Source organism: Brassica rapa, chromosome A03 (assembly GCF_000309985.2).
Source record: "Brassica rapa cultivar Chiifu-401-42 chromosome A03, CAAS_Brap_v3.01, whole genome shotgun sequence".
NCBI classification, from domain to species: Eukaryota; Viridiplantae; Streptophyta; class Magnoliopsida; order Brassicales; family Brassicaceae; genus Brassica; species Brassica rapa.
In genome coordinates, this window is record NC_024797.2 from 4,172,190 (window position 1) to 4,184,579 (window position 12,390).

General features: G+C 33.7%; 1 protein-coding gene and 1 pseudogene across 2 annotated transcripts; both read right to left on the bottom strand.

Annotated features, from left to right (window-relative positions):
• Positions 1–2,732: 2,732 nt before the first annotated feature.
• LOC103856455 (guanine nucleotide-binding protein subunit gamma 3) lies at positions 2,733–8,969 on the bottom strand. 2 transcript variants are annotated; one of them, XM_033289119.1, is made up of 6 exons: positions 8,175–8,774; positions 6,223–6,275; positions 4,675–4,719; positions 4,542–4,586; positions 3,744–4,182; positions 2,733–3,697 (listed from the first exon to the last, which is right to left on the bottom strand). In XM_033289119.1, exons 1-5 carry the CDS (start codon positions 8,352–8,354, stop codon positions 3,792–3,794), a joined length of 714 nt encoding a protein of 237 aa, XP_033145010.1. In that variant the 5' UTR covers positions 8,355–8,774; the 3' UTR covers positions 2,733–3,697; positions 3,744–3,791. The 2 variants fall into 2 exon arrangements, with proteins under 2 accessions (XP_033145010.1, XP_033145011.1); XM_033289120.1 differs by lacking the exon at positions 2,733–3,697 and having other exon boundaries at positions 4,020–4,156; positions 8,175–8,969.
• On the bottom strand, positions 8,899–9,439 carry LOC103856456 (annotated as a pseudogene).
• Positions 9,440–12,390: the final 2,951 nt, after the last annotated feature.

Consider the following 12,390-nt stretch of genomic DNA (forward strand, 5'->3'; position numbering starts at 1 on the left):
ATTTTTGTCAGTTTGGAAAATGGTGATAAATGCTTCGTTTTCAGTAAACTTAACTTCTTAAGAAACTTTTGTTCCATTCCATTAAAATTAATCATCTGCTTCATGCAAAGTATAAACCTAATTACACGGCTGTGGCAGTCTTTTAATCTTTTTATAGTATGCAAATGGTGACTTCACATTATTTTTTTTTTTAAATCTTGAATTAGTGTTTTGAACTACTTTTAAGGTTTGGATTCTGACAAATGTGCAACATGGTAAGAACTTGAAGCTTGAAGGGTAAAAAACTGTTAGAAGCTCCTAGCGGTTTTTTAAGGAAATATCATCAGGTTCATTTTAATGATATTTACAGTTTAGCAAAAAGAAAAAGAATCAAAATATCTAGGAGGAATCGCTTTTTATGGGATATTTTTAAGATATTTGGAAAAATCGAAAGGAATGGAGAAGAAGCGAGATTGGTGTGGACCAGTTTTGAGTAAAGAGTAGACATGTCTCTTCCTTCTCTAATTTGGACTCCTCTGCACAGTTTCTTATCCTATCATCTCATCATCTTTAGAATTTGTGTGGCTCTTCAACGTTCCCTCTTGCTCAGGGCATTTACTATCTTCTTGTCTTTTGATGAGTACTATGAGTATTATGAATTAAAATTTTAAATCCTCTTTCTTTTATTCGATGCATAGTATTTGCCTATTTGAACAAAAGTTGCTGCCGTATGTTAGCAACTCATGTCTGAATCCGGTAGTTAAAGACCGATATTTCTAGTCTACTAGTTCATGCATACTATTGCATGCTGCCAGAAAAAAGGTTTCATACACCAATAACTATACTATTGCAGATGCTGGTTATGACTTCTACATTTCTAGTATTAAACAAATTCAAGCCACGTGAGCGTTTGTCTATTTGTACAAAGGTTGATTATGTATAATTCATTTTTGTATCCGGTAGTGAAAGACTGAGAGTTTTAGTGTACTACTACTAGTTCATGCATACTATTGCATACTGCTGAGAAAAGGTTTCATACTATTGCAGATGCTGGTTATAACTTCTACATTTCTAGTATGAAACTAATTCAAGCTACATTATGGTAAAAACTTGCTTCAGGGCTTCTTGAATTTAGTAAAAGCTTGGTTCATGCATGTGCTTATTGCCATTTTGTACAATAGACTTGGGTTCTGTTTAGTTTTGTTGACAGAATAATTGGGCCTTTACGCTCACTTAAAGTAACATGCATGTATGAACAATAAAACAAACTAAGCAACTCGTGAAATTGCAAAAGAAAAATGTTCTGTTCTACAGTTACGACTAAGCATATTATTTATAAGTTTTTATAATCACTTCAAATCAAATATTTGAGATTAAAAGTTCAGTATATTTTTTTTAACCAGGAAATTCATAATTTTTAGAAAAACATAAAATTGACTAATGCATTTAATAATTTTCCAGCGCTCTCCTTGCAGAGAGGTTTACACCGCTGTATTTTCTCTCCTATCTGACACTATTGTGTACCCTAAATTTCATCTATTTTCGTTTTCGACCACTCTTGACATAGACAACACCTCAGTCTTTCTTTAATGGGACCTCTTAAATGCAATGAAAGCTCAGAAACAAGAGGCAAAAGTAGAAAAGACCTTAACTTCTGACTTCTGATCACCAGTTAAGATCCGTACCGTACAAACCCAGAAACCCTTAATCAATTATTACGCAAATCAATACGATTTTTTTCTTATATATTTTCACCATGAAATCAAATCTTTTTCACCTCCTCAATTATTCTCTCTGGCTTATATGAAAAAAAAAGTTTAGTTATTAGTACAAATATACGATCTCTCTCTGGAAAACCATCGGAGAAAAGCAGTGAATGTTATGTCAGAATCTCTGTTATAGATGTTTAGTCAATTATATTGTCCTACGAATATCGTTACAAATTGGTTATAGTTTGGTATTTAGTTCTGATTTATTTCAGACTGGTGTGACAAATCCGTGAGGAAATATGTTGTAATGGCTTCGCCGATATAGTTTTTCTTTTGTTGGTCAGGGCTTAACCGACTTGGTTTGAGATGCAACCCGGAAAGTGAAGTGCATATTGTCTTTTTGAGCTACGGAGATATGTACCAATGTATCTATCCAAAACTAATTTAAAATTTACACTGAAGACATTCTTAGCATAGTAAGTTGTTTTTCTTTTAATTTTTTTTTTGTTTATCAAAATGGCCTAGTAGTTCTTTGAGATTCTCACAGACGACTATCAAATGTTGCAGATTTGATATTCTGTCGGCGTAGTGATATTATACATTTCAAAATAAATCATTCGTAATCTTTTGGATATGGGATCTTTCGAAGTGAAGTTAATCATTATAAAATGTTTACCCACAATAGTTTTTCTCAGAACTAAATTATCACTACTTAGCTAAGGCTTCAGTTTCGGTCCAAGTGGTTTACGTCGTAAGGTATTCCAAACTCGGATCAGACAATGTGATATGCTTTCCGGCTAGTCCACTCTGTATCACTAAGTGTGTTCCTTCCAAAACCGATCAGATCAACCGATAAGATTTATAAAAAAAAAGTCTTCGTACGAGATGCATGTACCGAACAAAATTAACTCAACCATAGGCGTTGAACTTGACGGCAAACTTTATATATCCTAAAATATCATCGTATGTTAATTTGTCCATGTGATTTAAAATGCAAAACGAAAATATGTTGAAACATATATTATTATAAACAATTATCTCACGATGAATTGAAACTAGATATTAACCCGCACATCCGTGCGGATATATTTATATTTTTAAATTAATATTTAAAATATAAAATATGTTATAAAGATATATATCTAATATCAATTTTATGTATATAATTTTTATTTTGAAAATTTATATTTGTTGAAATTTGTTTGATGATATTGTACAAATCATATATTAATGAAGTATTTTTGTTTATTTATTTAAAATGCAAGATCAATATTAATAGTTCAATTTTAAACATTAGTTTTATATGAATTAATAAAAAAATTATTAGCTTCTTTGTTTAGAAATTTTTATTCTCGAAATGTTTTTATGTGAATAAATTAAATTATTTTTGTTATATTTTAAAATATGATTTTATTTAATATTTTATATTTCAGTTTAATGTTTTTATTTTTACTAAACATATCAACATAAAATGTTACAACCAATAAATTTTTTTTTTATATAAAAATTTAATTTGATAATTTAAAAAGAATTGGACTATACTATTTAATTTCAAAATTAGTTACTCAAATATATAAAATATGGTCTATATTAAATATGAGAAACAATCAAATGATGATTACTTAATGACAATATATTTATGTTTTTTTAGAAATGTTATTATTTAGATATATATTGTTTTTGTTAGGAAAATATCATATATGAGTAATTTTAGAATGTTTAGTTAAATTTCTAATGAATGGTCTAACATAGACTTGTGTATGGTAGATAAAAAATAGGACTCTATTTTAATAGAGTAGATATAAGATGATATAATTAATTAATTATGTAATAAGTTACCTCAAAGAATAATGCATAGCTATATTAACGTGTGAATTTCATTGGAATTGTCATTTTTCTATAAATGCTATCTCACGAGAGGCTCGCTTAATAGAAAACATCACTTACAAAAAGCAAAAAAAAAAATATATCCACAAGTTTGTTACAGATAGTAAGCAGATAAAGAAGAAATGAACACATATAACTATAATAATGTTTAGAAAAAAAGAAGAAGAAATGAACAAAAATATGACTATAGAGAAATACCTATAACTATAATAATGTTTAGAAAGCTAAACAACAAGGATTAGAACATAGATTTTTACAATTGCAAAAACAACAACAAAGTTGTACCTTGGGGCATCTGAAACAAGATGACCATCTGATCTTGCAGTTGCAGCTGCAACAGGAGCTCTTCTTCTTCTTATTCAGACAGGTGTGTAGGCAGCAAGATAAGTCCGGACAAGAACAACAGCAACCTCGGAAGCATGAACAGCTCGGGCAGCTCAGTTTCGGGCAATAACAGCTATTTGAGCAGCATGATCCTTCACAGCATTCGGAACCAGTGCAGTTGCAACTTGTGCAGTTACAGCACTTGGGCTTCCTCAGATGGCACGAACAGTTGGATCGGCAGCAACAGAAGAAACTCGCTAGGCTCAAACATGGAATACCGCAACTGCAACGAGTTAGTTGATTAGTATCATATCTTGTTGTTAATATATATATTTTTTCCGTCAATCCATTTAAGATCAAGCATTACCTTAAAATAATCTTAGAACAATTGATTAGTTGGACGGTCTCATTATGAATATCAAACATGCAATTCATATTGTAAGTGATTTACTAAAATCCTCCGATTTATATGTACTTAATTTTATATATAATTTATTCAAAATTCTTTTAGAATATAAATATGAAATTAAGATCATGTGACAATGCACCTGTTGCATTCTCTATTTGACGGCAGGCAACTATCATATATTGGTCGCAAGGAAGTGGATATAAATCACAATGAAAAGGATGGTAAGTTCTTACCAGAGCCACTTCCAGAACCGGCCGTGTCTTTGACTCTTTTGTTGTCTGTACGTATTAAAAAAAAAACGTAATCGTAAGTGCGGGAAGGGTACGGAAATGTTGAAGCCGTTGAGTGAAATAGACATATTCTTACGCAGGGATCAATGGGTCAGAATTTGCAACGACAAAATCAGAGACCCTGCCACAATAAAAAAAACATATATAACTGATGTTAGGAGTTTTCAAGGCTCCTAAGACAAATGTTGTAGTATAAAAGATTGTCGAACCAGTTCTGAGGGATATCAAAGCACCGAGAATGCAAGTACTCACTTAATCTAAGTGCAACCAATGATTTAGATGGGTTTTAAGCTATGACTAAAACTAAAAAGCAATAACAGAATGATACTTTCTTAACTAAGGGAAAAGAGAACTCATGGGCATAGGGATTAGACCTTGGGTGATCAAGTATCGAACTAAGGATGGCAAATGATCAATCAAACTATCAACCTTAAGCCTAGACACAATTCTAAACAAGCTCTATGTCTAGATGAATGCTCATTTGCTAACATATCTCAAACATCAAATGTCTTTGGTTGAATAATATGAAAGCAATCATTAATAACAAGTCTATTAGCTATCTTAGCATCTTTAACAACAAATGTCTTTGGCAAAGTATACTAAAAGCCTAGGAGAGTTGTCTCGGGCATTTCATCGAACACCTTTCGGGTGAGAAATGCCTAAGGATCAACAACTGAGTGGCGAACTCAGAAGATGCATTATGATTACTCTACTAGCAAGGAGATACGAATGATCTACACTAAAACATCCTAGCTCTAATCTAATCACCCTTAATCTCCCTAACCCATGAATTCAAAAGGTGATTACTCACTAATCTCCATGATTCCTCTTAAACCCATATTGGATTTCAGATTAATCATGTAGAGAAATAGATAAGAAATCAACAAGAACACAAGAACATAACAATCAAAATCCAAGAGATGAACTTCTCCAGAGAGTTTTTGTGTATTTCTCAATAGATCAAAAGATAATCTGCCCTGGTGGCTACAAAAGATGTTTAAAACATAGGTTTTCCAAGTGCAAAACGTCCAAAATAAATTGCAAAAAGGTCCCTGAGAAATCATGATTTTCGGCAGCAAAATAACGCGGAGCGACTTGCAGGTGTCGCTCCGGGAAGTCGCTCCAGGGCCGATTTTTGGTGTCTCCGGGCGAGAGGTCGCGAGCGACTTTGGTGTGTCGCTCCAACGGGTCGCTCTGGATCGGGAGCGACCTTGGTAGGTCGCTCTGAGAGGTCGCTCCAGGGTCATCTAAGACTGTTCGGAGTAATGAGAACGCGAGCGACTTCATGGCGTCGCTTTAGGAAGGTCGCTCTGAGAAGTGGGACACAGCGACTTCGTGATGTCGCTCCGGGAGGTCGCTCCCATGCTCGGTTCGTCCAATGGTCACCTTTTCACCTCTTTTGAGCTCCAAATAACCTCATGTGGTACTCCAGTACCTAATATAGACTCATGTATGCAAAATGCAACCTAAACATGTCTAAATCATAATCTATATGATGAAAATGCTTATGAATGAATGGATAAAACAATGCAAATATGCAAGATATCAATAACATAGATGAGATTCCATAAACATATTTACTTTTACCAAATAAACTACACTGAACAGAGAGAGATCATCTTACTCTTTGCAGCATCTGGAAGCTGGTTGTACGCCTTGGATGAATTTAATTTCCCCCTGCTCATGACAACATTCAGTTTAAGAATGATTTTTCTTTTCTCAAAGTATATGAAAAACACATTATACAAAGTAAAAATATAAGGGGAGATATTAAACCAAAATGAAGAGAAGAAGGATATGGTCCTTCCAAACACAAATAGCAATAAAAACAAAAACTTTCACAAATTGATTGATATGCAAAAGCCAAACTTATATTAGAAACTACAAAGGATTTCAGAAGGAAAAAAAGTAAGCTAACAAAATTCAATATATATATATATATATTTAAAGATATTTTCAGCTTTCTCTCTACTTTGCCTCTCTAATGCTTCGCCCTTTCTCTCTTTTCCTTTTCTTCTTTTTCTTTATATTGTACTTTCAATACTCACTTTGACCAAACAACCACCAGAGGATCAGAAGGAGATAGATGTGTAACAGAACAAATGCTTCATTGTTGGTCGATTTCCACCGAGGTGATCGTTTTAGTCTTGGATTTCGAGTGGTTTTTATCCAGTTACCGGCTGTGTGAATAAGTCGTAAGTTCCTAAAAGTTTTTACGGCAAGGAGTTGGTGCGTATGAGGCGCGTAGAGAGCCCTCTCAAGGTCCAATGGCGAGTTGAAGTTGGGATTGAAGAGTGTGTTCAGCTACGGTTAAGGATTCTAACCTCTCGCGATTCAGTTTATGTTTTGGTGATGTTCTTGTTCCTCCAGTCTACTTCTTTGTTCTTCTCAGCGTGTGTTAATTGTGATTGAGTTTCCGGTAGTTCTTTGTGTGGTGTTGGAGCGGGTTTCGCTGTTGGAAGCGCTCTTGGATACTACCTTGAAACTCAGTTAATTAGGTGTGCACTGCTCTCACTCTCTAATCATCGTCCGTATCCAGTCAACTTCACCATTGTTGCAATCTCATGTATCTTAACCATCCTCCTCTTATGTGCTTTCATCTAGTCTAGTTTCTAGTTTCAAATTTGTATCAATCTGTGCCTCCGGATGGTGTTCATCACCTCACCGGCTTATGGCTCCAGAAAGGTTTAATCATCTTTGCTGGCTTTGTGTACTCCCCTTTCAAGTTAATATAAATCTACCAGATGACAAAAAAAAAAAATACTCACTTTGACTAAGCACTCACTTTCATAGTACACATGCACGAGCGAACACATGTCTCAGTGATGCAAACATCACAGTAAATGGGCGTCTCATCCATCACTTCACATTACAAGATCATCAGACGTTTTTGTATTTATATAGCAAAATACTTATTTCCAAGCTTAGCACCTATTAAGGACGTAATTTAATTAAGCAAAAAATTATGGTTGTAATATTTTATTAAGAGTAGAGGCTACATGAAAAGCATAGGAATCCCCAAATAACAAAAGTTCTTATATAAGAATCTTGTCAATGATTCAAATTAATTTTCAATCAAAGCATGCAATTAATTTAAATGGGTAAGGTCTTTGCATACATACGAGTACTTGTTTGAAAATTATTTGATATAAATGTGGAAAGCATTAAAGAGAAAAATAAGTAAATAAAATGTCTTGTTTTCCATAGTTTGCTGTCAAACATAACACAATAGTCCAGAGTCCAAACCAACCTGGATATAGTAGGGTCCAAGTTTAAGCAAATCAATAACCTCTTTTCTCTCTCTCACACACACACACACACCCCTCTTCAAAGTTACAAGATTATTCACGCAAAATTTTTAGTAAAGGAGCACTAGTGATTAATTAACTTTATAATCAGAAGCCAGTACAGTACATACAATTTGTTTTAGCTAGGAGTTGGGACTAATAAAACAAATGAATCATGAAATTCAAAATATTCGGACACTTTCCTCACAGTAATCAAAATGTGGCAGATTAAAGAAAAGATAGTACTCTTTTAAAATGAATTAATAATGAAAAATATTAATTAACTTACCTCGAGAAAACCAATCTCTCTCTCTAGCATCTGGACTCTCGCCGCCACTCTGCGTTTCCCGTACAAATCTGGATATTCCGGCGGAGACTTCGGACGAGGCGGTGGCAGGGACGACTTAGCTAGAGCCGAACATGTTTCACCACCAACTTCTCCTCCGACACTACATGAAGGAGCAGACATTGTCCCAAGAGTTTATCTTCTCCGGTAGTATAAACTCCAGAGAGGAATGGTTCGAGTCAAGAACAAAACATGCAGTGACCCTCGAGAGAAAGAAGGAAAACAAGAAGTGGCTAGTGAGAAAAACAATGCAAAGAGAGAGGTTATTGAGTCTCTCTCTCTATAGTGAAGAAAGAGGAGGGATGTGGGTGGCAGAAGCAGTAATTAAGGTAGCTATCATGGATAGTTACGTACCTTCCTCTGCCCCTTTTAAGGCTCTGTGTCTCTTTGAATTTTGAGCTTTTATTATTTTAAACCATTAATTCGGTGGACGATACGTGGAAATGATCTCGTCCTGAATATAATCTCAAAACTTACAAGACACTGCATGAAGAAAGTTTTGAAGTAGTACCATGTGTGGTTTTTTTCTGCTCAAGCCATCTAAAAATTAATCATGGATCTTTATATTGAAACAAATGTGTTGTTATTGGGCCTAGGCCTGGGCCGGCTGGGGTTGAGAGTTGGCCTAGAAACGCATTTAGATCGGTGTTGATAATAGTCAGATCAGTGAAGAAAACGACAACTGTAAGTAAACTAATTACACAGAAACAAAACACTTTTGTCATAGATCCAACTCAACTAACTGTAACCGTATTACACAAGCATCATATCAACACACAATTCTTGTCTGAACATTCGATGAGAACCAGAATCAAGTACACGCGCATGGATTCTCTACAGCCGCGTTAACACCGTCGTCGTCAGACCTGAACACTAGGTACCCGACGACAATCGCGATGAAAACGCCTCCGTTGAAGGACATAGCCGCGAGCATCAGCAAGTAACCGATCGCCGCATTCACGCCGTAAAGCACCACCGACGCAGCTTTCGCGGCGGATCTGGTGCTCGATTTGGGGATAAGAGGAGCGGAAACGCCGGCTGCGAGGAGACGGAGGATGACGGGTGGACGAAAGGGATTTGAACTGGAGGCGGCGGTTCTCAAGGTACTGGTAGAAGGCGGCGAAGACGAAGCAAGCGAGTAAGGTGAGGATGTAACTGAGCCATGAATCGGTTTTCCAGAAATCGAAGAGAATTGTAGCTTTGATGCATCAAGTTGAAACGATGAGAAGAAGAAGAAGAAGTAGAAACGAGAGAAATTATCGAAGTGCTGTTCTAATCTATGTTACATGGAAACGGAAGCGGGTACGTGGAAGCGGAAGCGTATGGAAGCACAGAAACGAGATTTTTCAAAAAATTAGGAAGCGGGTACGTGTTGGAAGCGTATACCCATATATACATATATGTTAATATATAAGAATTTTTAAAAAATTTAAGACTAAAGTTTATATGATTTAAATTTAAAATAAAGAATTTATTCATTTATAAAAAAAATTGAAATGATTTCAGATTAAAACTATGAAATACACATAAATTAAATTTAAAATAAAATAAAATATTATATTACTTATTTTTAGTACTTCATGATTAATTTACACAATATATTTGAATATACGATTTATCTTTAATAAAACCTCAATGCATAAAGATAATTTATAGTATTCATTTTAATATTTATATATTTATATTCTCTCTATTCAATACTATTTAAATTTGGATTTTATATAAATGAAAAACTATAATTTTATATTTTCATCTATATATGATATTGTGTCTTTTTTAAAGAATGGAATTTTTTTAAAGAATAGAAGCGTGATTCTAAAATAGAATTGTAAGCTTCCAATGTGTTTTAAAAAGAATATTTTAGAAGCATTTTGGAAGCGAGATTCCGTAAGCTTCCACAAGGTTCCGATTCCGATTCCGGTTCCAAAGCGGGAAGCGGACGTCCGATGAAGCTTCCGTGCAACGTAGGTTCTAATAAGTGGATTGTTGACTTGTTTACAAGATAATTATCATTATGGGCTTATATTATAGCCCACTGGGCTTACCAATAAGTCAGAGGCTTTTATATACTTTGTATGTTATACCCCAACTAACTCGAGTTCGATCGAACCAAACTGAAACAATCATGCTCTATGTTCTAACCGATTCAACAAACCATACATTGGTTATTTTTTCCACTCTTCTACAGCAAGAAAAATAAAATCTGATAAAATCATATTTGTCAATGACAGCACTACATTCTGATTTTTTTTTTAATAATGTTTGTTTACCACTCTAAATAATTTGTTAGAACTTAGAATATGAATGTGACATTGTCCACTCTAAACAATGATCACATGATCCAGATATTAGATCTTGTTGAAGTATAATCCATTTAAAAAAAAAAAATAAATATATATATATATATATACAAAATTTAAAATTTGATACATCAAAAATGATAATATATTTGGTTAAGATACTCCTCATAATATCTGGAACCCATATCGAGATAACTCAAAATCCATCAGATTTGGATTATCTGTTTTTCCATTAGCATTGTATCATTATTACTATTAACAAACCCTAGTTTTATATTCACATAGTTCTAAAGTTAATTAATTATGGCATGCAATAATTTATGGAACGGTGGGTACAAATATTAGTGGGTATATTCAAAAGATATTGTGAAAGGGGCTGGAGATATTTTTAACTCAAACAACAAAAAAATGACCGGAATATTTAGAAATAAACCAAAACATGAAATTGACCTTTATTAAAAACAATTATTGAACGAATAGAGAACAAAATGCCAAGTTAGAGTGTACAAGAAAAGTGGGCAACAAAATGAAGAGGAAGGACCCATTGCGCCACACAAACAATAAAGTGATGTGACAATATAACAAAGAAACACTTGTATCTCCTTATCATACATCCCCCCGCATGTGTCATGCATTCACATATGACATATATGTTTATACATGTGCATACATATATATCCATTTTAACTGGATCTAACATGCTAGATTTTTATGTTCTTCTAGTTAGGGCTACAAAGGGGATGTCGTACTAATGTTGTATTGCTATGGCTAGGTTAGGTAAACATGCACCATGAGTCCATGGGTCAGAACTCTGAAGATTTTATTAACATCTGCATCAGTTAGCATAATATACGAGTTTGTATGACACATGCATTGCCTTATGGTGTGATAAATATGGTATGTTGTGCATGCATATATATGATTTAATGATAAAACTGCATAATATAGTAGATCATATATAGTTTATTGGTAAACATTGATGACTTTCAAGTTGACTGTGAAAGTATATGTATTAGTAGATACTTGATTACTATTGTTTAATAATCCACAAGTTATTTTTAGAGCTCTACCGATCGATAGACATAGCAGAAACAATTATGCAATCTTGGAGTTTATTACACAATAATGCATGGATAAAAGTTATAAAACTGAAAAATTACGTATGTCTTTTGTTATTTTTCAAAATGTATATCTTATTTGTAGTACTTTTTAAAGTGGTACCCTCTGTAGTGGTTATGTAACAAAAACTACCCCTATTTTTTCTTACTGAAGCAAAATCAAGTGGCATGCATATTAAAGATGCATTGAAAAACAATTGTAGTGTTTTTTCTCTCGTAATTCATAACCATTACATAAGTCGTTTATGTTTCCAGTATATACCATTGACCCATGCGCGTTGCTTGTCCCCCGCCTCTTTTTATTTTGTGAAATGACCAAATTGAGTTTAATTTGGCTTTGATAGAGTTTCACTTTTATACTATTTGAAATAGTTGGTTGTTGAATCTTATTTAAATCAAGGGCCCTTAAATCAATATCATAACCAAGTCAGATCAACTAGTCAGACAGCATCGGATCAAATAATGTCGATATTTAAGAAATGATTTAAAAAAAAATATTTTTCCAGTTGAGATATGACAAGACACTCACATGTATATCTATCTTGCTTATATGCTCTTTCTACTTGTACTTGTAATTATCTTATATTCCATTAAAGGTATATATGTCATTTTCTGCATTACAATTATTGTTTTAAATAAACCATTGTTGTATAAATATGTTAGCAATTGGCTAACACAAAAAAAAAAATCCTGTTTAAAACGCTCTCAGTTTTGACAACTATGATTGAGCAAAATAAAGGA

Coding starts and splice junctions, on each gene's coding strand:
- LOC103856455 (XM_033289119.1), bottom strand. CDS start 8,354: ATGTCTGCTCCTTCATGTAGTGTCGGAGGAGAAGTTGGTGGTGAAACA. Junction 4,587..4,674: donor TCTGACCCATTGATCCCTGC/GTAAGAATATGT, acceptor TAATACGTACAG/ACAACAAAAGAGTCAAAGAC. Junction 4,183..4,541: donor CGGTTCTGGAAGTGGCTCTG/GTAAGAACTTAC, acceptor AACTCGTTGCAG/TTGCGGTATTCCATGTTTGA.